At 38.8% G+C, this 26,219-nt stretch overlaps 1 protein-coding gene across 1 annotated transcript in view; it reads right to left on the bottom strand.

Moving 5' to 3' along the window:
- Window positions 1-18,580: 18,580 nt before the first annotated feature.
- Window positions 18,581-26,219, bottom strand: part of LOC116752597 (vomeronasal type-2 receptor 1-like) — a 32,364-nt gene continuing 24,725 nt past the window's right edge. Inside the window, 4 exon segments of the mRNA XM_032629385.1 lie at window positions 18,581-19,329; window positions 19,332-19,620; window positions 19,622-19,662; window positions 21,510-21,633. Coding sequence (XP_032485276.1) covers window positions 18,581-19,329; window positions 19,332-19,620; window positions 19,622-19,662; window positions 21,510-21,633 — 1,203 coding nt within the window.

The following is a 26,219-nucleotide window of genomic DNA, read 5'->3' as shown; positions in this document are numbered from 1 at the left end:
AAATCTACCATATTTCCAGCCTAAGTTTTAAAATGTATTCATTTATAAAATATTTATTAGATTCCTTCTATAAAACACTGTTTTAGAAGCTGGAGATACAACCATGAACCAGATGAACGATCCCCTGTGGGGCATCAGCCTGCTGGTGTCTCTGAGGGGACACACAATGAAACTGCTTTTACATGTGCTACAAAAGCTGCAAACTGGACTCAGCGGCTACTAAGGGGATGAACTGCTGCTGCCAGGGTAAAGAAGCATTGCTGGAATGACACTCAGAATCAGAAGGCGAGCAGAAAGCAGCAAGTTCTTCTCCCTCTGCCAACCTCCAGGCTCCCTCTAGCGCCCCCTATTGACAGAGTCTAACAGAGCCAGCTAGCGAAGCAGAAAATGCAGTTTGCAGTCCCCGCCAGGACATCACAAAGCAAAACGTCAAGGTTGGATTTGAACCTTAAAGACAATATTTTAATAACCGAGATGAACAGATCCTGAGGAAGCTGATTACTTGGCTTCCTTTAATCACAGGGCAAGGTGAATGAGTCTCAGTCTTTTTATGCAAATTTGGGAAGAATGACACTTTCTAACTACTGCTTAGAATTCTAAACTTTTTAATGGGAAACACCAGCTGCTCAAAACAGTGCACACCTGTATGGTTTCTTTTATTTTTCCAAGGAAACATTTCTCTCTGAGTTTGTTTATTCTGAAATGATTTAATATTGCAATAATCTCATGATATGTGTGGAGAGGGGAGGAAAGTGAGGGATTCAGACAGCAAAAAGAGGCCTGTGGGAAATGAACTGGGAAAGAAATTTAGAAAATGACAGCTGAGAAGAACTTTGGGAGGAGAACTGAAGTCTCTATGGAGGATTTTTCTTAAGTTTTATCATGAGATATGCAAAGACTAGCCCAAACCATCTCCCTGCAAAATCTACAATGAAATTTTCATCACTGTCAAATGTTTTGTGAACTTGGATTTTATTATTATTATTATTAGAATAGGTAACATATACATTGGTACAAAAGACAAAAAGGACAAAAGAGCATATTATAAGAATTAAGTCTTCCTTATACCCCATCTCCCAACCAACAAAGAATAAATATGATGGCAGATGTATTGTGTCAGCACTCATCTTCAGAAAACAGAATTCATCTAATTAGCAACAAGGAGAATCATTCTAAATATTAATTACTGTACCAGATCAATTGGGAAGTTGAACAAAACAAACCTGGGCTGAGTGTCCAGGACCATCTCCCAAAGCCTCAATGCAGAATTAGGCCTCCAATAGAGCAGCTGCTTCTCAGAGTCAGGTAGTTACTGACTGCTTCATGCTCCATATTTGTCACAATTTGCCCCAAAGCAGGGGCCAGACAATGGCATCTCTGCTACAACTGCTGTAGAAAAACCAAACGTATCCTCCTGCATGCTCACCAGCAGAGTGGTGAAGAGCAGCCTCCAAAACACTGCAACCCACTTTGCCTTCTAAATATTAAAGTTCAAACAGAACTTCAACTACAAGAGAATCTATGCAACACAGCCTTTAGCCTTCCCACTTTTGAAGGGGTTGGAAAGGATGTTGATTAAGCCTCTCCACAGGTTGTCCCAAGTAGAATCCCTCTACAAGAGCAAAACATGAAAATCTCTAGAAGTCAAAATTGTATGGTTCATTTGCAAATATTTTCTCCCATTCTGAGGGTTGTCTTTTCATCTTGTTTAAAGGATTAATCTCCAAAATATACAAGCAGCTCATGCAGCTCAATATCAAAAAACAAACAACCCAATCCAAAAATGGGCAGAAGACCTAAATAGACATTTCTCCAAAGAAGATATACAGATGGCCAACACACACATGAAAGAATGCTCAACATCATTAATCATTAGACAAATGCAAATCAAAACTACAATGAGGTATCACCTCACACCAGTCAGAATGGCCATCATCAAAAAATCTACAAACAATAAATCCTGGGGAGGGTGTGGAGAAAAGAGAACCCTCTTGCACTGTTGGTGGGAATGTAAATTGATACAACTACTATGGAGAACAGTATGGAGGTTCCTTAACAAACTACAAATAGAACTACCATACGACCCAGCTATCCCACTACTGGGCATATACCCTGAGAAAACCATAATTCAAAAAGAGTCATGTACCACAATGTTCACTGCAGCTCTATTTACAATAGCCCGGAGATGGAAACAACCTAAGTGTCCATCATCGGATGAATGGATAAAGAAGATGTGGCACATATATACAATGGAATATTACTCAGCCATAAAAAGAAACGAAACTGAGTTATTTGTAGTTAGGTGGATGGACCTAGAGTCTGTCATACAGAGTGAAGTAAGTCAGAGAAAAACAAATACTGTATGCTAACACATATATATGGAATCTAAAAAAAATGGTTCTGATGAAACTAGGGGCAGGATAGGAATAAAGATGCAGACGTTGGGCTTCCCTGGTGGCGCAGTGGTTAAGAGTCCGCCTGCCGATGCAGGGGACACAGGTTTGTGCCCCGGTCCGGGAAGATCCCACATGCCGCAGAGCAGCTGGGCCTGTGAGCCATGGCCGCTGAGCCTGCGCGTCCGGAGCCTGTGCTCCGCAACGGGAGAGGCCACAACAGTGAGAAGCCCACGTACCGAAAAAAAAAAAAAAAAAAAAAAAAAAGATGCAGACGTAGACAATGGACTTGAGGACACGGGGAGGGGGAAGGGTAAGCTGGGACAAAGTGAGAGAGTGGCATGGACATATATACACTACCAAATGTAAAATAGATAGCTAGTAGAAAGCAGCTGCATAGCACAGGGAGATCAGCTGCGTGTTTTGTGACCACCTAGAGGGGTGGGATAGGGAGGGTGGGAGGGAGGTGCAAGAAGGAGGGGATATGGGAATATATGTATATGTACAGCTGATTCACTTTGTTATACAGCAGAAACTAACACAACATTGTAAAGCAATTATACCCCAATTTAAAAAAATTGTATGGTACTAGCAAAACTTCAGAAAAATAAGGCAAAGGGAAAAAAATCAGAATACAGAAAGACACTCATTGACATATGAACATTTAGTAAAAGATAAATAAGGCTTTCAAAGCAGTGGAGGAAATATAAGACATTCGATTAAATGAGTGTTGGAATAACTGGTTAACCATTTATACAACTATAAAAGTACATCTTTCACACACTACACAGAAAGAGAAATTCCAGATGGATTAAAGAGCTAAATGTTCAAAAGTAAAACTATAAAAGTAGAAAAATAAACTATAAGACAATATCTGTATTATCTTGGAGTGGAACAGCCCTCTTATGCAAGCTACAAACTCAGAAATCATAAAAGAAAAAAAGCCTGATACATTTGACTCCATAACATTTAAAACTTCTATATTCCAAATCCCATTTTATTAAATTGAGATGAGCAACATCTTGGGAGAAAATAGTTGCAACACATACAAGATTAATAACCAGAATACTTCAAAAGTACATACAAATCAAGTAAGAGAAGCTAAACAACTGAAGGGAAAATTTACAAAGGATATATGGAGGCAATTATCACAAGAAACACATCTGATCAATAAATATATTAAAAGATATTCAACTCACTAGTAAGCAGGGAAATGCAAACTTTTTTAATGATATACCATTTCCACTCACTAAAGTGACAATAATTTAAAAGATTGAAAATATCCATACCGAGGATGTGTGCTCTTAAAACTCATTGAACATTGGGAAATTCCCTCGTGGTCCAGTGGTAGGATTCCATGCTTTCACTGCCAAGGGCCGGGGTTCAAGCCCTGGTAGGGGAACTAAGATCCCACAAGCCACGCAGCACAGCCAAAAAAAAAAAAACTTATTGAACATTGTACTGCAGGGCTTAACCAGTGTGAAACAGCAAATAATAATAATAATAATAGAAGATTGGAAATGAAGAAATAAAACTGACTGTTTACAAAGAAAGTCCCAAAGAACTTAGAAAAATCCTAATAGAATAATAAATGAGTCTAGCAAAGATGTAAAATACAAAATCAGTACACAAAAGTCAATTGTGTTTCTATAAATCAGCAATGAAAATCTGGAAACTGAAATTTAAATAAAGTTACCATTTATAATACCATCAGAAATCATAAATACTTAGGGATAAACCTAACAAAACGTGCACAATTTTTATGCTAAAAACCACAAAACAATGATGAAACAAATCACAAAAGACCTAAGTAAGTGAATAGATGTACTGTGTTCATAGATGGGAAGACTCAGTGTTGTTAAAATATCAGTTCTGCCCAATATGAGCTATCAATTCAACGGAATTCCAATAAAAATTCCAGCTTCTTTGTAGCAATTGAGTAGCTGACTATAAAATTTATATAGAAAAGCAAAGGACTTAGAATAGACAAACTAACTTTGGAGAAACAAAGTTGGAGGATTCACGCTACCTGTTTTCAAGACATCCTATAAAACTACAGTAATCAAGAGAGTGTGGTATTGGCATAAGGAAAGGCATATAGATTAACAGAACAGAATAAAAAGTCCAGAAATAAACACATATATGGTCAAGTGATTTTTGACAAAGGTACCAAAATAATACAATAGAGAAAGGATAATCTTTTTAATAAATGGTGCTGGAATAATTGGTTCTCCACGTGCAAAAATATGAATTGCAAAACTTACCATATACAAACATTAACTCAAAATGGATCATACACCTAAATGTGAAACCTAAAACTATAAAATTTTTTAAATGGCTTGCAACCTTGGGTTAAGCAAAGATTTCTTAGATATTACACAAAAAGCACAAGCAATTTTAAAAATCCATAAACTGGACTTCATTTAAACTAAGAACTACCGCTCTTTGAAAGACACTACTAAGAAAATGAAAAGACAAACCACAGACTGGAAGAAAATATTCACAAAATACATATATGATAAAAGACTTGTTTCCAAAATATATTTTAAAATATTCCAGTTCAAAATAAGAAACTACTCAATTTTTTAAACAGACACGTCACCAAAGAAGAGATACCAATGGCAGATAAGTACACAAAAAGATGCTAAACATCATTTAAAATTAGAGAAATACCAATTTAAAACACAACAAAATCCCACTACACACCTACTAGAAAAGCTAAGATTAAACAAAAAAAAAAAAAGGAAAAGAAAGAAAAAAGGAAAACCCTGACAATAGCAAGTGTCATATCAGATGTGGAGTAATTGGAACTCTCATACATTGCTGGTGGTAAGGCTAAATGGTATAGCCACTTTGGAAAACATTTTAATATTTCTTTCAAAGTTAACCATACACTTATACTACCCAGCAATCTACTCCTAGATATTTACTTAAGAGAAACGAGAATGTATGTCCACAGAAAGAACTATACGTAAAAGCTTATAGTAGCTTTGTTCATCATTACCAAAAAACCAGAAGCAACCTAAATGTCTATTAGCTGGTAAGTAGATAAACAAATTATTGTATATTCATATGATGTAATACTACCTAGTAATAAAAGATTGAACTAGTACTAATACACAACATGGATGAATCTCAAAAGCATCATATTAAGTGAAAGAAGTCAGATTTTTAAATTACATCCTGCAATTTATATCACATTCTAGAAAAGGCAAAACTAGAGATCACATCAGTGGCTGAAATAGGCTGAGGGTCGGGGGAAGAGACTGACTACAAAGGGGCAGGAAGGAACCATTTGGGGTGATGAAGATGTTCTACATCTTGATTGTGGTCTTGGTTATGTTGCTGCATGCCTTTAGCAAAGCTCATCCACTATAGACCTAAAAAGGACGAGTTTTACTATGTATAAGTTAGACCTCTATAAACTTGACCTTAAAAAATCTGTATGTGTCAAATGTAAAATAGATAGCTAGTGGGAAGCAGCCACATAGCACAGGGAGATCAGCTCGGTGCTTTGTGACCACCTAGAGGGGTGGGAGATGCAAGAGGGAGGAGATATGGGGATATGAGTATATGTATAGCTGATTCACTTGTTATACAGCAGAAACTAACACAACATTGTAAAGCAATTATACTCCAATTAAGATGTTAAAAATTGTATATGCAGTATAACCTTTTTTAACTCTGTACCTTGATAAGAATTTTTAAAAAATATGTCATTGTGCTCTTTTTTTCCCCTTTTCCTTGTATTTGAACTTCTCGCAATTCAGCTAGAGGCTGAGGATTGTTTGAGCAGAAATAAAAATGAAAGGAGTCAGTGTTAGGTAGAGGACTTATAAATAAGATGTTTTAGTCTACAGCAGAAAGAGAGGAAGGAAGGAGGGAGGGAGGAGAGGAAGGGGGAAATGGAGAGGGAGAAATAGAGGAAGGGATGGATAAGAGGAGCAGGGAGAGGAGAAAGAAATTCTTGAATGCCAAGATTTATTGAGAATGAATCCCATTATTCTAAAGATTCCCTTATAAACCAAGCCTCAGCCAGCTGAGAAATTTTCAAAAACCAAAGGTACAGAAAATTCAGGAGTTAACACCCACCTAAGGAGAAGGTGGAAACATCTGACTGAGAGAAGAGGAGGAAGAGAGAAGAAAAGGGCACAATATTAGATGCTCTCAGGTCAGTAACGTGGAGGAGAGGGTCAGAGGGACTCCCAGGGAGACCCTGTTCCCTTGGCAGAGCCAGGGGTACTGAGAGCCCCTCAGAGGAGCCCCACATTCAGCAGAGCACAGCGGCCAGAAGAGCCCAGGAAAGATGGCTGAAAGCAGCCAGTCTATGGCCGGCAAACTAGAAAGATGCAGAGAAGGTAGTAGGGAGCTCCTGAACCCCCAGAAAGGGTTCTGGGAAGCCACCCCAAAATCATAACTAACAAGCATCAGCATTGGGCGCTTGGGGGAAATGCAATGGAAAGTGGACTTTCACCTTGTACTCTCCACTTCTGTATTGTTTGAGTATTTTATTACAGTGAATATGTGTGTGTTATTACTTGTATAATTAAAACTAAATTTTAAAAGAAAAATCAGAAAAGATAGGAAAACATAAATGGTAAAATTAAAATCATACATAATCCTAGCTTCCAGAAATAATCATTATTCTCATTTTGATGTATAAAGTTCCAATATCATCTAGAAATATACTTTTATATAAAATTACAATTATACTATAATATTGTTTTGTAATCTATTTTTTAACTACATGATACAAATATTTTCCCACATAATTGGAAAAATGGTAATTACAAATGTCATTTTTCAATACCAACATTTAATAAAATCTTGAATACTCTGTACTTTCTTCATATAAGGCTACATGAATAAAGCTATTCTCTGTCAAATAGCCCCTAAAATTAAATAGTTGTATAGTATTTCACTGTATTTCCATAATATAATTTATTTAGCTAACTTCCTATTGTAATTTAAGGATTTGAGAGGGAGTTTACATCAAATAAAAGCAATGCTGAAGATAAATCCTTTCATATATCCATGACTGTTTCCCAGGGATAAATTTCAATAAGTAGAATTATTAGGTTGAAACCAGGAAAATTCTTTTTAATATTGTCAAGTTTCTTTCAGAAAGTTTGAACCAATTTTCACCTATACAAATATGAGAAAGCCCATTTCTGCATTTTATACTAAGAATTAACATTTTAATCTTTACAGTGGGACCCACGAAAATAATGTCTCATTGACATTTTAGTTTTCATTTCTTTATTAATGATGTTGAGCATCTTTGTTTTCTGATATTCACTAGCTGACTGTATGTCTTCTTTTGTGAATTTCCCTTTCACATCCTCTTCTCATTTCACTTTTGGATTTGGAAGGATTTATCATTCAGGTGTATACAGAAGAGTTATATAATGGACAATGCAAAGTTCTGGCTTTGAGGAAAGTAAATGTTTCTCACATCAACCCTGTACAAAATGCTGTAACATTAAATGTTAATAAAACTTTTCCACAGAAATCAGAGAAAACATGATCCAGGCACTTTGCACTTTGCATTACAATGATTTAATGGCACAAGTCTAGCATTTAATGTTTTTTAAGGCCAAAATCATAAGCACCTTATAAGCATCATCTCATACAATTTTCTCTTAACACTACTAGGTAGATGCTATTAGGACAGCCTTATAACAGATGAGGAAATTTAGACAGAAAGGATAAAAGTCTCAGGGATGCTAAGTGATGGGACCAAGGTATTTTACATGTCCTTAAACTGTCTCTTTTACTGACCAAACTTTTGGCATTCTTCAAGTGATTGTGTGCATCTGTTTTGTTTCCCTGACTAGAATGTAGCCCCCCAGATAAGGGCTGTGTCATCATTCTCCCACAGCCTCTCCTCCTCTCCTCCATTTTCCTTCCCCTCACTGGCAAATAGACCTCACTGTTGGAGCCACAGCAAGAAATGAGCAAGTACTTGGTGATTTTTCAAACCGACCAGTGGAATCCTAACTCTTGCCAATAACTGCCCCAAAGTAGTTTATAAGTCACCTCGTCCAACCCCAGACTTTATATCCCAGTCTGCCAGGGAAATGCCATCGCCATGAATGGACAAATAGAGGCACAGTACTTCTTTTTTACTACCCTTGTACTTCCTTTGGGAGCCCCACTAAGCCTGCTTGTTGGGACATTTTTACATCATAAGGCTTTCTGAAGGGTCAGCTATGCTTACCACTTCCCTCTGTATCTTGGTTACACTGACCTAAAACATCAGCCTCCAGTTCAGCAGCTACCTGATATGGTATAATGATAGCAACAGTGACATTATTAAGTGATTAGGCTTCTAAAACTGCGAAACTTCCCATGGCCCCATATTACCCTGCTTTGAAAATGCAACATTAATGTGTTATGGTCAAAGCTATGTATCCATTACTGGCTTTTAAATTAGAAGTCTGAAAAGAGGTTACAGTTTGAAAATAAATTGAGTCAACTTGTTCTTAGGGATATTTCACTTCCTTTGAAGTAGAAAATAAAGAATGCCAAAAAATCATGGAAAAAAGTTCACTGTTATTTTTTCCATGCTTCAAGGCTTAGAAACTTTTCCAGTTTGTGTTGTGATGGGTAGCATCAAAATACAGGTAAGAAATAAGGCAGACATTTTATGTAACCACCATTAGTCATGGTAAGCCATCCATAAATGATTCATCCCACCTCCTCTTGACCGCTGCAAAATTACTATATATTTACCCATAATTAGTCCAGCACAGCAGGCAACTACAGGAACTAAAAGGAACAAAATACTGATATGGAACAATAACACCTCCTATATATACATTTTTATTGATAAATCACAAAAGTTATTTGAGTCCCTATCATGAGCCAGTGCTGGGTAGGAATGCTTCTTCCCTACTCCTGACCCCTTCCATATTGAGGAAGCTCAACTAGTCTAACACCCTTGGCATCTCTCTGCTGCTTATTCACCCCTGAGGGGAAGTGGAATGACATGCCCAGCTCAGACACCCTGTCTGTCATTTTCTTTGGGAATGAGATGTTCCTAGGATGTGGCAATTTTCCCTTGCTTTCCCACAACTCAAGTCTTACCTGGCCAGTTCCTCACTGTGGGGAGGCCTGTTTCAATCCCAGATTGCTGTGACTGGAGAGGTAATTTGACTTAATTCTTGGGATCAGATTCAGGAAACCCCCTTGACTCTCACAATAAGTTACATCCTCAGCTAGGTGTTTATCCTATTAAAGATGGCATTTTGGTCTCAAATGTGCCAATGTTTGACATATCTTAATTTGTTATAAACCCAGAAAGGAGGGTTGAATTGGCTTGGTGCATTCTCAATGCAACATTTCATAATTAAGCAAAGGTATGGAGCTGGGGAGGGCAAAATACTCATGCAGATAGGCTTTTGGTAGGACCAGGAAATGTGGTTGTGAGCCTTGAACTTCAGTGAGTAGGCACGGCATTTTGATCTTAGTGGTTTGCAGAGGTTTATATTAAACCAGCTTTAGCTGGTGTGGCCTGGAAAACCCCAAGCCAGCAACATGTTATATTGGTCTTGATGGGTGACTATGGCTTATGGTGGTTTGTCCATAGGCTAAAGACTGTTTCTCCAGAGGCAAGTGATCTCAGATTCTGTTATGGTGTTTTATGTACCTGTTACTATGGCATTTATAACAGAGCAGGTCTATGTTTTTGGCTTTTTTTAAACATTTTTTGATGTGGACCATTTTTAAAGTCTTTATTGAATTTGTTACAATATTGCTTCTGTTTTAGGTTGTGGGTTTTTTGCCCTGAGGTATGTGGGATCTTAGCTCCCTGACCCGGGATCAAACCCACACCCCCTGCATTGGAAGGCAAAGTCTTAACCACTGGACTGCCAGGGAAGTCCCACAGCAGGGCTATGTTTGAGGAAGGTCCAATATAGCCACAATCATGGACTAAAATACAACCTGATGCCAGTGCTGCTTAGAAACTTTAAAAACGAACACAACTTACTGTGTGTAGTTTCTTCTGTATCTTGATTACAGTGACCCAAAACACCAGCCTCCCAGTACAGCAGCCACCTGGTACTGGATGGTGGTATGCAGAATGCATTTATTGAGCACCTATCATGTGTCAGGCCCTCTCCCAGGCACAAGAAATATGAAGATGAACATACAGAGCTCCCTGAGCCCATGGTGCTCCCTTCCAAAGGCCATCACAATACAGGATGGTAAATGCTACAGTCAAAGTAGGCGTGGAGTGCTACAAAGCACTGAGAAGGTGCCTAAAGTCAACTTAGTGGAGAGAGGTTGCTCAGAAAACTTCCACGGAGAAGTGACATGTTACCTGAGTCTTCAAGGATTGGAGGAAGATAGCTGGCAACAGGAGGACAGAGAATGACGTAATATTCAGGAAGAAGAAGTCACCTTTTCTCAGAGGAGATGAATTCAAGGAATTGTAAATAATTTAGCTACAGGGAAAGGAGGCCACAAAGGGTCAAGAAGAAAGAGTATCCAGAGAGAAAGATCAACAAAGAACAAGAACTGAATGGTAAATGATTTTAGCCAGGAGGTGACAAAATTAGATACACATCTTAGAAGGAGGACACTTGCTGCAGAGAGAAGCAGGATAAGAGGGACAAAAAGTATTGGGGCAAAGGGTGTCTGATGGATTAGGTGAATAAAGAGGAAAGAACTGATATGTGAGCCATATTGAGGATGGAGATGACAGGAATTAGTGGATAATCGTGCTGTATGTGGGGCTTGGAAGGTGGATGGAGGCGACAGCTAAAGGAAAAGGAAATGTTTATAATGATTCCCAGATTTCTGATCTCAGGAACTATGAGACTCTGAAACACCACTGACTATCACAGGAACTAAAGGAGGGCTCACTGCCCCACTGGAATTTAAAATGCTCAGTCCATGGGGCTGGGACTAAATAGACATAGGAGATATCTAGCTAATAATAACTATACTAATAGGTAACAGTTCACTTCTCTCTGTTAAAATTAGGGTTAAGGTCAGGTTAGGGTTAGGGTTAGTTACCAATGTAACTAGAGGGTATGGTCTGAAAGTTTATGTCCCCCCCCAAATTCATATGTTGAAGTCCTAACTCCTGAGGTGATGGTATTAGGTTGTGGGGTCTTTGGCAGGTGATGGGTCATTAGGGCAGAGCCCTCATAAATGGGATTAGTGCCCTTATAAACAAGTCCCAGAGAGATCCCTCCCACCATGTGGAAGCAGGCCCTCACCAGACACCAAATCTGTCACTGCCAAGATCTTGGGCTTCCCAGGCTCCAGAACTAGGAGAAAGAAGTGGTTCTTGTTTATAAGCCACCCAGTGTGTGGCATTTTGCTATAGTAGCCCAAGCAGACTAAGACACCAGCTAAAAGTTATTGAATGTTTACTATGTGCCAGGACTTATGCTTAGAGAAAAAAGGTAACTCACCTCGGTTTAAACAGCAGGAAAGTATACTACTGATTGCAAGCCATGTTATTCTAAATTCTTTGCATTTACTCAGTTTGTTCTGCTGTTTCCAACCAGTTCTGAGAGACTAGGGTACCACGCAAGTCCTTGTGTCTTTGTCTTCCCCAATCAAAGGCCTTAGCTAAGCATGTTGGCTACTCTGTGAGTCTGCTTACCACTGTGGGGAGACTTACTTTTAAAGTGAAATTGATAAAGCAAGGCCAAAAACACTTCCACCAGTAAGCATGTAGTAAGTAATTTGTGCTTAGCCTTAGAAACCCTTATGCTTTACCTATAAATCAATGTACCGCAGTCCAAAAAAGCATGGCAACATGGAGAGAAGCTTCAAACAGAAGGGTAGAACTTAATTTTGATGTCTTTGGGAGTAGGAAAAAAGGCATTTGCTAGTTAGGCTATAACTCTAAATTCTTTGCATGTCATCAGATTTATAAGTGACTCAGAGAGACCGTGTCTTTCTGTTTCACACATCATTTCTACCAAGCCACGGTTTCTGTGTTAGCCTGCAATTTTTCAAAGAACGGAAACAGCACCTGCATCCGACATCCATTTTCATTCTCTGGACACCACCCAGAACATGCACTCTTCTCTTCGCAGCACTCCTAAAAGAATTACTGTACAGAATAAAGATAGAATGGAAAAAAGGTCTGTTTACCTGCAGATATTTAGACTTTAACATGGGAAGGAAGCAGGAAATCTTTCATTCAATTTTTTAATTACTAAAGAGCTCTGGCAACCACTCTGAGAAAATCATTTTCTATCCAGGTGGCTTTATCAGCTTAAATGATTCCCTTATTAAACAGAATTTCAAAAGGCAGTAAAAGCCAGTACAAAATAATGGGATTACTTTTGGAAGTAATACTAGGGGCGTAAATGGCAGCTTACCAATGTGTCCCCTCTTCTTTTGAACATGCACTTCAAATGCGCAACTGTCAGATGTCTAAATTATATCAGGAAATCTGATGTGACAGTGTCTGCTTAGCCACAAACTGCTGAGAGCTCTGCTCTTTGTCCAAGCCATCATGATCTGTCACCTAGATGACAGTAATCATTTCTAAATTGGTCTCCTAGCTCTCAAGCTTACCTGCCTGCAGTCTTTTCCCCACAAAACAGTCCTTTTATTCTCATTGCTGTACAGTATTTCATGTGTGAGTACATCTTAATTTATTTATCCGTTATACTTTTGATGGGCATTTGGGTAGTTTCTTGCTTAAGCAATCAAAATTACCCAATTCATCTTTTTGGTAAGCATGCAGACATAATTTGGTTATATTCCTGAGAGTAAATTTGCTGGGTCATAGCGTAGGTATACGCTCAGCTTCAGTAGATAGCACAAATACTTTCCCAAAGTGGTAATTAACATTGTATTTTTGTTTGGCTTTACCCCATTTCTTATTCCATTCAGCTTTATACATACCTTTTGTTTTTCTCTTCTATTTTCCTTTCAATGTTTAACAATAAATAAATATGTAAAAGATCTAATCATTCTGAAAAAATAAATTCTTCACAATTGAGGATATTCAAAACAATGTGTTCCACACTCCAAAGCATTTCCATGAGGCACTCCAAAGTGTTCTGAGTGATGTTGTATTGATGGGAAAATGGTCAGTAACATCCCATACCACTTTGCAACAAACACACTAAATAGTCCTGGAACGTTTATTGATAAAATTAGTCATATGACAGTAATAGCTAATGAATAATTTGAGATTACCTTTACTATTGCTTCATCCCATTAGCAAAAATAACTGACTATAATCATTATCCTAAAGCATCTAAAACCTTTAGACCTAAGTCCAACTCTATCATATATTTCAACATGACAGTTTTTTTTTAAGATTTATATATTATTTATTTATCTTTTACTGCAACAGGTCTTAGTGGCAGCACGCGGGATCTTTGTTGAGGCATGCAGGATCTTTCGTTGCGGTGCGCGGGCTTCTCTCTAGTTGTGGTGCACAGGCTCCAGGATGCATGGGCTCTGCAGTTGTGGTGCGCAGGCTTAGTTGCCACGCGGCATGTGGGATCTTAGTTCCCTGACCAGGGATTGAACCTACGTCCCCTGAATTGTAAGGCAGACTCTTTACCAATGGACCACCAGGGAAGTCCCTTTGACAAAGTTTTAAATCAGTAAGGTTTACTTTGATCACTTGGACTGAACCTTTTATTTCTTTGCCCCTGTTGTCCTTGTCCTGACCAGTTCGGATCCTACTCCTAGTATTTTCTCCTCAGTGGAAGCTTTGTCCTTGAGTTGTACTCTTGTTTAATATTTCAAGAGTTTATACGGCCTATACCCAGACTAGTCACCATCAGACCTTCCCACAGCCTATTTACATTCATCAATGAATTGGAGTCTGCAAAGCTTGCACTGAAGAATGCAGCATCATAAAATGAAAGAAACTTGGTCACTGTATGAGTCAGGGTCCCAGCAGGAAAAAGCTGATACACTCAGAAGGGAAGAGAGTTTAAAGAAGGACTATCGACATGAGTGGGCAAAGTTAAAGGATCTAACAAAGGATGGCAAAGCACCTTGGACTAGGAACAATGGGAAGTTGTTCTTACACTCAGGTGGAAAAGGAGAATGGGACAGATCATTAAACATAGCATCTGGTGAGAGCCATAGTCATGGGAGAGGACTACAAGTAGAAGAATGAGCCATGGCTGAAACAACAAAGACCCAGATCTCTCCTCTCACTCTGCAGTCTCCCATTGGTGCTTCTCATAAGTAAAACCCACTGGAAGCCATAGGGCAAGGGAGTTAATGTGATGCAGTCTATAGGGGCAGAGAATGGGTCTGGTGGGACAAATACAGATTATCCAGCAGCATCCCTGAATCACTGCTTGGAAGGGAGCCATCCAGGAGTGCAGTCTGACAAAGAACCCATATATTAGTCTTAGTGTGTGTTAATCTGTTAAACCTCTAAGATTTAGGGGTTGTTTGTTCCAGAAGTTAACCTACCCTAACTAATATATATGGGCTATTTGTATTTTCACACTATGCCTTTTATATCCAAAGTGTTTTTCCAAAACTATCAGGGGAAATGTATAACAGTCCTCTAAAAATGTAAGCAAGTCTATTTCACAGAGATTTTTTTACATATTTTGTAAATAATTCTACCTTGAGGTTATAAATAATTACTCTGCCTTCAGATGTTCCAAACTGCTGCTTTTTATAATGACAGCTCAAAAGGGAAGAAATTGTGAGGGAGGATAAAACACTGCATTTATTCTTCAAAAATGAGACTATAAGAAGGAGAAAATACCATGTGACAATAGTCAAATGAATACCATAGAAAAATTCTTTTCAAAGACTGCCCACTCCCATTCTACTCACCTTTCCTTTCAGTCCTGTGTTCCCTCTCCCTTCCCAAACTGAAGTGCCTCTTGCTCTCAAACTGGTCCCTGCTGTCTTGGAAATGCACCGTGTTTCCCCCAATAGGCTCTTTCTACCTCTTCCACCTCTCTGTGCTCCAGGCTTCCTTAACTTACACTGAAACATTGCCCCTGGGCCTTGTGAGGTGAGTGGTTAGCTATCTTGATAACTTTATTCATCCATTCATTCATTTTTTAAAAATAAAATCATTGGACACCAATTAAGTACAAGGTATATTCTAGATGTTAAGTCTACAAAGAGAAATAGATGATAGATAGATAGATAGATAGATAGAATGACATATATATATATATATACATACATATGTATATATATATATATGGCAAGGTCTCTTCACAAAATAAATTATAACATTGCAATAGAGATATGACAGAGAAGCAGATAACCATAGCATAAGGCAGAAAATGGCTAGTGACATAAAAGAGGCACAGATAAAGTCCTAGTTTAGTTTCTCTAAAGTCCTTTAGAGAAAAGGAAAAGAAAGCTGGCATGTACCATGCTCCAAGCACTAGGCTAGGTAGAATGCATACATTAGTTTATCTTTCTCTCATATGGCTAATTCCTTCTTGTCCTTCAGGAATTCATTCACGTGTCACCTCACCCAGGAAGACTTTCTTGACCTGACTCACCCAGCCTTTCCTCTATGCTCCCACAATCAAAGCTTTATCAAATGACTGGATAATTGTTAATTTATTATCTATCATCCCAAATGATGGTAAGTACCTGGAACAATGCCTTGTCTTTGTACATTTTCAGTGTCTAACTCTGAATCTGATGCACACCAAGCTTTCAGTGATGGATGGATGGATGGATGGACAGACGGATGGACAGATGACTGAAGTACTATTAAAGCATTAGAGGAAAAGGGGGATTGTGTGAGCAACATGATAACAGGAAAACAGAAGGTAGGTTCTAGCAATTGCAGGAGTCCAGTTGGATTGTGTTATAAGAATGTGGGCAGGAAGGTGGCAGGTGACAAATGTTGAAATAGAAGATGGAAAACAGTTTGTAGTGTCTTGAACGCCAAGCTAAGGCAGCTGGATTCATGCAGTAGAGAATGGAGAGCCACTGGGAGCTGACAAGCCAGGAAGTAATAAGATCAGAGCCGTGTTTTAAGGCAATTAATCTGGCAGTTGGAATATTTTTCCTTTTTCAATAATATGTTTACTTTTCATAAAGAATTTTCTTTGCTTAACCCAAAGGAATTAATATTATACTGTGGACTTGAGCAGCCCTGATAAACATTTTTCAAAAGAGCTCAGGGGGCTTCCCTGGTGGTGCCATGGTTGAGAGTCCGCCTGCCGATGCAGGGGACACGGGTTCGTGCCCCGGTCCGGGAAGATCTCACATGCCGCGGAGCAGCTGGACCCGTGAGCCATGGCCGCTGAGCCTGCGCGTCCGGAGCCTGTGCTCCGCAACGGGAGAGGCCACAACAGTGAGAGGCCCGCATATCACAAAAAAAACAAAAAACAAAACAAAAAAACAAAAGAGCTCAGACCTGCATGTGTCTAGGTCAGCCTTGAGTAAAGTGTTGATTTGCAATTTTTTTCTTTCAAGCAATTAGTCTTTATGTTACTCCCTAAGCCGATAACCACATTATTTTGACGCAACACTCTGAAATTAATTTTGAGCTGCTCCCCAAGGCCCAGCATGTGGTTACCAGAAAATGCTCACCCACAGCAGGGAGTATCACTAGTGACTTCTATATGAGATTCTCTTCTGAGGCAACGGGTGCTAATACAGAATACAGTCATTTTTTTCACAAGAAATAATTTTTAAATGACACCATTCATCCAAAGAGATATTATCTTGGAATGTTATGAGAAACATTTTAATACTTGATAGGTAACTAATTACAAAGAATAAATCAATAATAAAAATTAGACCATCATCCTTTGACAATCCCATATTGTTCAATTTATCTGCCATAAGCCAGTTTTTATAACAATGCATGTGTACCAAATCATCAAGTGATATCTTCAGACCACTTTAGATAAAATTTGCATCTTAACATTGTAAGGTTATAGCAGTAAACATTAAACAGGCAAGTTCAGTTGATATTTTGTTTTTAATAACATTTATTTTCTCTAGTTTCCCAAACCCATTGCTGATCAGCATTTCTACAAGTTCTGTTTTTCTACACACTTAATTCATATGCACATAAATATATATAGGTCATTTTAAAACTTTCATAGCTGAAAGAAGATTGAAAACATTTTGATAACAGTCCAGTTAACTCTGGATAACCAGAGGGCAAATATTTATCACTTAATTTATCTTGAAAAATCTTTCACTCTAATACCCGCTGTAGGTAAACATTTGCTTTTTTTTGCCAGCTGGATATTCACTATATAATCAACTTAATAACTGCTTTGCTGACACTTAATTCCCTTCATTTTTATTTTTTAAGAAGACTGTTTTGAAACTCAAATACTTTACTACTTACTCTCCAGGAAAATCTGGAGCAGGTAGGCCTTGCCTTCCCTCTGGGAGAAACTTGTCGATTTTCATTATGAATTCAAGAAAGAACTGAGTTTTGTTCACATCTCAATTCCTTCAATATTCTCTGTATGATGCAGAGTCCTTTGAAACAAAAATTCTCTTACCAAATGCTCTGCTCCAAGGGAAAGTTTATGAGCTGTATGTAATTCTTACCTCAGTCAGTGCAAAGCTGTCTATTCTGTAGAGGTATTAACAGGATGTAGAACAAGATGTCTGTTTCGGTCCCCACAAGGTGGCTTTGTCTAATGTAAATTTCTAGATCAGACACCCATGATATAGGGGGAAAAAGCATATTCAAGACCCAAATATTTGTATCCACCATGTTAGGTTACTTGTACCTATTATATTCACTGCCATGCACTCCTTATACCAAAGTATTATGAAAGGTTTTAATGAAGTGGTTTACAATTTCAATACTAAAGACACAGACGTAGAGAATGGACTTGAGGACATGGGTAAGGGGAAGGGTAAGCTGGGACAAAGTGAGAGAGTGGCATGGACATATAAACACTACCAAATGTAAAACAGATAGCTAGTGGGAAGCAGCTGCATAGCACAGGGAAATCAGCTCGGTACTTTGTGACCACCTAGAGGCGTGGGATAGGGAGGGTGGGAGGGAGACGCAAGAGGTAGGAGATATGAGGATATATGTATATGTATAGCTGATTCACTTTGTTATACAGCAGAAACTAGCACACCATTGTAAAGCAATTATACTCCAATAAAGATGTTAAAAAAATAGTAACAGTTATTCGAATTCTTGATAAATGGTATGAGACTTCATATGCCATGCTTTGACTAAACTACCAGAACCCAAATCCTCAGAATTACCCCAGAACATCAGGCAGCTGCTGTGGGAACCACCTGAAAGGGAATGTTGAACCATACCACCATTGCAGCTCTGAGGGACACATGCAACCCATGACTCTACTCATCTGAACAGTTGACACCTTGGTATTGTTGAGCTCACTGCTCACAGAGGCTGAAGTCAGTTGGATGTTCTTATCTACAGTGGGAACTCTTCCACCAACAATTTCATCCGTGTTCCTCTTTGGCCTCAGGAAAATAATGAGGCACTTGGCAGCAAATATACAACCCAATAAACCATAGCTGGATGCCAAGATTGCAAATATTTCCATGGCCACTTTAAACTTGCCTTTGGTGCTCAAGTAAGCAGGGACAAAAGAGATGCAGACAATAAAAAAGACCAGCATCCCAAAGGTGACGCATTTTCCTTCATAGTAATTATCCAGCAACTGGCGAGCCGCAAAGGTTGTAAGAAAGCACAGCAAGGCCAAGACGACATCCATCCCAAATATAGAGCACAAAAATTCTACAGAACCTTCATAACATTCTAGAATAATCTTTATATTTTGAGATTCCATGTTCCTGTACACCCTTAGGGGTTCTAATACTAAGTAGGCTGTACATATGCCAATTTCGACTAGAACAGAGATTAGCACAATGATTTTCCAATAAAGAGAGTGAATGGATATAAGTTGGGTTTTGGATTTGGAAATTCTGTAGGCTAAAAACAGTGAAATAGTCTTTCCAAGAATGCAAGACAGGCAAAGTAAAAGCCCAGTGCCAGAGTGACCTGACGGGCCATACAGGACCAGATGTATGGCTTGCCAATGAAGAATATGGAAGACAGCAACGTGATGACAAGAGAAATCTGAATGAGAAAGCTCGGCTCCCGGTCATTGGCAGTCACGAGTGGAGTGTGTCTGTATATCACATACACAACTGTGACTGCCGAAACCACAAATGCCCCGAAGATGAAGGGAATGACAAGAGTGAATCCCAGGACCTCATCATAAGCAAGGAATTCCACCTCTTTCAGCACACACTCGCTCTTTTGTGCATTTGGACCAATAGTCTTCACCACATTGTTCACACTCCCTTTGACCTAATGAACAAAGAACAGAGGACTGACTGCAAAGAAATCCACTTGTCCCCTTCAGCTGCGAATAGCCCAGAGGAGCCAAAAGCCTAATGCAAGACTCACTGAAATTTTCTATAGAGAATATGTAATATCTAAAAAAAAAAGAAGCAGTGATAAAATGGTCTTTAGAGTGTGCAGCTAACATTACAGATTGAGAATTGATTTCAATTTTGGAAATTCAGTCTCCCGTCTTGGTTTCAGCTCTTCCTGCATGGGCCTTTTTCAGTAAGATGCCTTTTCTTTTTCCTCCAATTATCTAATTGAGAAGGGAGGTGTGTACCCTCATAAGCCCAAGAACAATCCACAAATATATGAGAACATTAAAGCTACTAAGGTGAAACAATTAAGAGTACTGTGACAGGGATACGGTTGATTAAAATACGAGGGTTTTCAATCTTTCATTTAGCTTCTCCTCCACCTACTGAAGAGAATTTTGTCTTTGCCCACTCAGCTTTCCTCTCCTCACCCTCCAGATGCAGATTTGAGAGAAAAGGTAAAGAAAGGTTGAGAATTAGAAGAAAGGAAACAAAAACAACAACCACATTGACTAAGGTTGAAAAAACTTTGGGGGCATTAGCTGGGCAGAGGCTCTAAAGGAGAATATTGCAACATAAGAAAAAATCTGAGATGAATTTGTGGTAGATTATGAAATGGATCTCTTCACTGTTCTATGAGAGATGCAGGTAAAGACTGGAATTCCCTTTCAATCACGTCCGACTGCTGGATTGGACTCCTCTTGTTGTTTCTGTGCAGAGACTGGGCCACATGGGGTCCAAAGAGTTGTTCAGATTACCTTGTGCTTGTTTTCCATTTGTGGAAAACTTTACATTTTTAAAATCCTCTTTTAACTAAATTGCTCTAGAGGGCCTTTTGGCAAGAGACATACAAGTTGTTATCTTGAACAGAAGGTAGAGATAAAAATAAACCTGCTGCAACATGCTCCATAGGGCTAAGCATACCAAGCCCAACTAAAATTCTGGTCAAGAACAGCAATTCAACAGGTTGTAGTGAAAAATTCATAGAGCAGTAGATATAGAATTCACTTGTCCTACAGACTTTGAGTAATTACGGTCTTTGCCTTTAGGGATGTACTTCTAAATCTTATATTTCTAAATTAGAGATAATTCTGTAAAACATAGAACTGTAATTCACTTATTTACTACTCATTCACATTTTTCCATAACTAATATTTAATCTATTTCAGAAATTGAAATAATTCTAAACACTTTTTTTTTTGCGAACCCATGTATTCATATTTCACATATCATTTAAAAAAAATGTTCCCCTCTTAAATTCATGGATGTTGGTCTTTTTCCCGAATGTAGCAGCTTTGGAACTAAAACTGCCCTGGTCCAGGAAGATCCCACATGCCATGGAGCAACTAATCCTGTGCGCCACAACTACTGAGCCTGCGCTCTAGAGCCCGCGAGGCACAACTACTGAGCCCACATGCCACAACTACTGAAGACTGTGCACCTAGAGCCCATACTCTGCAACAAGAGAAGCCACCACAATGAGAAGCCCGCGCACCACAATGAAGAGTAGCCCCGCTTGCTGCAACTAGAGAAAGACCACGCATAGCAGTGAAGACCCAAAAATAAATAAATAAATAAAAACAAATAAATTTATATTAAAAAAACATAATGTTATAATTTTTTGCACTGCACAGAACATCCAATAGTTTGATGGATTATAGTTTTTGTCATAAGTTGTTCACATCTATTTATAAAGAAGGCTCCCAAGGCCCTCTCTGCCCAAACATGTTTAATATCCTTCCATTTTAATACCAGTGAAAAAATGACCATCTCTACCTGGTTCCCGTAATGCATGCCCATCAACACACAGGATGCAGTCAGAGCAACATATTGGTTCCCCATGACGAATTCCCTTCCGGGTCCCAGGCTGACACAGGTCAGTACACACTGAATGGGGAAGCTAGCAAAGATAAATACAATGCATGTAACAAAGCCCTTTGTCTCTACCTTGCCAGGCTAAGAAAGTTTCCACCTGGATTTCTGTGGAAGTTTTGCAATATCTTGGGAAACCCAGGATAGCTGGGCAAGAATAACAAAGAGAATAATAAAATGGAAAGCCTAGAGGAATTTTGCTAAAAGTCCTATAGTTGATTCTAGAAATGGGATTCTAGAAAAGTCCTGTGGTTGATTCTAGAAATTATCAAAGCTAATCCCAAACCTAACTCTTTCTAACCTGGAAGACTCAGACCAGGGTCCATGTCCATGGGGCTCTGAGGAGAGGATAATTTGTCAAGTCTGTTTCTCGTTGAGGGGGGATCCCAAGAATCATCTTGAGTGCCTGAGAAAGACTTCTTCTCAGCAAAGTCATCCCAACACAGTCTGAAGATGTGTCATACAGAATCAGTAGAAAATAACAATGAAAGGTCTATTCCATGTGGAAAATTGTATGGCAAAAAGGAAAAGTGGACAAGGCACAGCACTGGAATATTTTCTCACAAAAAGAGCTTAGAAAACCCAGCGGTAAACATAGGTCTCCCTTTACATTCTACATGGTTGTGCACATTGAAACCCACCATGAATGCAATGTTTGTAAATCGGTTTATATCTAAATGTAAATGAGGAGCTTCCTATTTAAAAAGGAGAGAAGCTGTATTTCTCCATTAAGCAGAGATTCATTTTGGAAAGTGAAAAGATTCATTTTGGAAATCAGAATTTTCCTATGTTGAGTTTCCCAAGATAAATCTGAATTAGATAATAATGGAAAATATCAGAAATCTATGAGCTCAGTTATGGTATGTAAGATTACTTAAGTATGTATTGCTAAACACAATAGACAGGCTTCTTAAAAGGGTTGTGTGCGCGCGCGCGTGTGTGTGTGTGTGTATCACCACAGAATGACTATATTTCCTCTCTCCTGACCCAGTGTTCTGAAAAGGGCTCTCCATATAACTTTCTTTGAAAATCATCACAGTAAGCTGATGTCTTTTTGTTCTGTTTCTCAGTATCCCTTCCCTTCTCAACCCTCATGATCTAGCTTCCAGCCCACTCACCTCACTAAAATGTTTCTTGCCAAGTCTGACAGCTCTTCCTCTAGTACCGTTCTCCTTTCTCTCTCTTGGACATCTGGCACTCTTGATCAACTCCTCCTTGAGATGCAGGCTCCCTTGGCTTCCACTGGGTCCTTTTATTTCTTCTGTTGGTTCTACTTCCTCTACCTACCTCATCACTGTGGGTGTTGTTTGTTTGTTTGTTGTTTTTTTGGCTCTAGTCCTTGATCCTCTGCTTTTATCTCTCAATATAAAGCAGCTCATTCATTCTCTTGTCTTCAACCAGCACCTCTACCTAAGAACATCCAAAACTTGACTGTAGCACCAACTTTTCCCACCTGACCTCTAATTCCATATCCTAAACTCCCAACATGTCCCTACTCTGAGATTTCACCATCACCTCAAATTCAACATGTCCAAAACTACCCCCATTTACCCTATTCCCCCTCTCGAATTCCCTATTTCTGTCACTGACACCACCAGTCTCACCCATCATCTCCAACCATATCTTCTATTACTTGCCTACACATACCTTCACTCAGGCCCATCTGCTTACCAACCTCCAGATTCAGTTTATTATCATGAGTTAAATCATGCCTTATACCATCTACTAATCGTTGGTGCAGGACACTTCCAAGGCCAGTCCATCAGCAAATCCAGTGGATTTTACTCTTGTCCCCTTCAGTCTATTTGCAACATGGCAGATAGAATAATTCTGTAAACTCTAAGTTGGATCATGACTCTCCTCTGTCAAAACTCTTCCGTGGCTCCCCATTTCACTCAGAGTAAAAGCCAAAGTCCTTCAACAGCCCACAAGGCTCTATGTGATCTGACCCTCTCTCACCCCTCTTACCTCCTCTCCCACTACCCTCTCTCTCTCACTCTTTCCAGCCACACTGAACTCTTTCCTGTTCTTCTAAAATGCCAAAAGTACCCCTACCTCAGGGTTTAAAAGTTGCTGTTTCCTCTGCTTGGAATGCTCTCCCCCTAGATAATGCATGGATTCACTGTCTTTTCAGTTTTCGTTCAAATGTCACCTCAGTGAGGCCTTCCCTGACCACACTATGTGAGAGTACAACACTCCTGCCAGCACCCTCTATCTCAATCCCTGCTATTTTTCTCTCCCTAACATTATCATCCATTAAAATACTATATAACTTATTTATTTATCTTGTATATTGCCTGTCTCTTCCCACTGAAATGTTAGTCCCATTAGGCAGGGATTTGTTCTGTTTTGTACATTAACACATCCCCAGTTCCTAGAAGAGTGTCTAGCACATATAATATTGTGTTCAATAAATATCTGTTCAATTAATTAATGATTAGATTTTAAGTGCTGCAAGGGCAGTGGTCTTTTTGCAGTGCTTAACACAGAGGTCGACTCATAGCACATGCTTAGTGAATTTGTACTGAATTACATTTGAACCAATTTCATTATACAAATATAACCTTGGGAATACCCTAGCGGTCCAGTAGTTAGGACTCCGAACGTTCACTGAGGATGGCACGGGTTCAATCCCTGGTCAGGGAACTAAAATCCCACAAGCTGCACAGCATGGCCGGGGGGAAAAAATAAAATAAAAATTTTTTTAAAAAAACAAAAATAACCCTAATTTTAATAAAGATGAGAAAAATAAAATTACTATGCTCTAATGAAACATTATTAAAATAGAAATCTACTAGTACATTTTACTACTTTTCTATCAATTTTTAGTAGAGTGAGCATTCTGTGAACCTTGCTTATACAAGCAATAGCATCTTCTCTTGTTCCGTGCAGAACATTATACTGAGCACCTGCTCTATGGCTAGCACCAGGAATACAAAAGGGAAGAGTCTCAGGCCCCATTCAGGGAGAGGGCTCTGGGCCACAGAAGGTGGTTTATATGCTAGGCCTAGGGCAGCTCTGTCTTTCTGCAATGATGGAAGTGTTATATATCTGTACTGTCCACTATGGTAGCCCCTAGCCACACGCGGCGGTTGAGTACTTGGAATGTAGCTAATGTGACTAAGGAAGCAAATTTTTAATTTTAGTTAATTTTAGTTAATTTTAATTTTAAAAGCTACATGTGGCTAGGGACAACTGTATTGGACAGAGCAGCTCTAAGCCAAAGAAATAAAATGCAGAAGAACTATGGCCCCTACAGTGGCAAACACGAAGTTTTGATTTTTATCCTGCCAAAATGTATTCAAGAGCTGCTTAAGGTTGGGTTAAGAAAGGGAGGAACTAGCGTGTATGCATGTATGTATGTGTGTATGTATCTATGAGTATACATGAGTCTGTATATGTTTATTGATACCCATGGAAAACCAAGGACTAAAAAAAGAGATAAAAAGACCCCCCTGCTATCTGGCACAGCATAGGAGCTTGGAAATCTTAATTTTCTTGTATTCTTATGTCCTTTCCCAGTATGATTCAGAAGACTATTTGGGGATCTCAGATCCCAGGTCAAAAGGGCCACACAAGAAGAGGGAAGATACATGAATAAGAAACAGATGAAGAAAGACATCCTCCCCACAAAAATGTCTTGAAGAAGCAAAGGAAAACTGCTGGCTGTCCTGACACCCACTTATAGCTCTTTCTCACTCCTGCTGCTTCCTCCAGAAGATTCACATGGAAGATTAAATTGCCAATGTTCTTCTACCACCCTATCGGTTTACTGTAACACTACAGATAAACACTAAACTGGAATATCAAAAGCCCTACAGTTCTTCTCTCCTAGAACTATTATTTCATTAAGGGTAAAAAGTTCAGCAGTCTGGTAAGTGATGAGGTTTCCCCAGTGCTTCTCTAGGTGTTATCTTTACATTGTGTAACCAGGGCACCCTGTCTCTAGCTTCTCTTCTAAAATGTTCAGACCTGCAGTTCTGCAGAGCAAAGCCCACCTGTTGCTATAGGAAGTGGAGGAATTAAAATTGTAATAATAATGAATAATAATTCAGTATTAATAACAGTAATAACAAAAATAACAGCTTTTTATCTGGAGTAAGTATTTTACAACCAAATCTTCAAATCTCATATCCACTGCTTTCCAGAACGATTTTGAAAACAATTTTTTTAAAGAATTTTGAAATTTATGAAACTCACCCTTTTCTCCTATAATTTCTCGAAAAAGGATTTTTTGAATGATATATTAAAACTTATTGACTTGTCTATGCACCCATGTATATATATATATATATATATATATATGCTATACTGGAAGCTAATGTTCCTTACATCAAATTATATTATGAACTTGTAAATCCTACTTCGCATTCTTTGGCCCTGGGAATAAATAAGAAAAAAATAAGGAGGAAGAAATAAAGTTCCTCCAGAACTATGGTCAGAGAGGGAAGGGAAGGACTTCTGGGTTGTCCCAGGGTAATGGTAACTACTAAACTGTGAATCTTTCCACAGTCTCTGAAAAACACCATACAGATTTAAAAGAAAAAAAGAGTAAATAAAACCACACATGACCACAACTTCAGCATCATAAAGAGCCTGAAAATATTATAAATT

Source organism: Phocoena sinus, chromosome 4, assembly GCF_008692025.1.
Source record: "Phocoena sinus isolate mPhoSin1 chromosome 4, mPhoSin1.pri, whole genome shotgun sequence".
NCBI lineage: Eukaryota > Metazoa > Chordata > Mammalia > Artiodactyla > Phocoenidae > Phocoena > Phocoena sinus.
The sequence above is the reverse complement of the archived record's forward strand: the minus strand, read 5'-3'. Positions and strand labels throughout refer to the sequence as shown.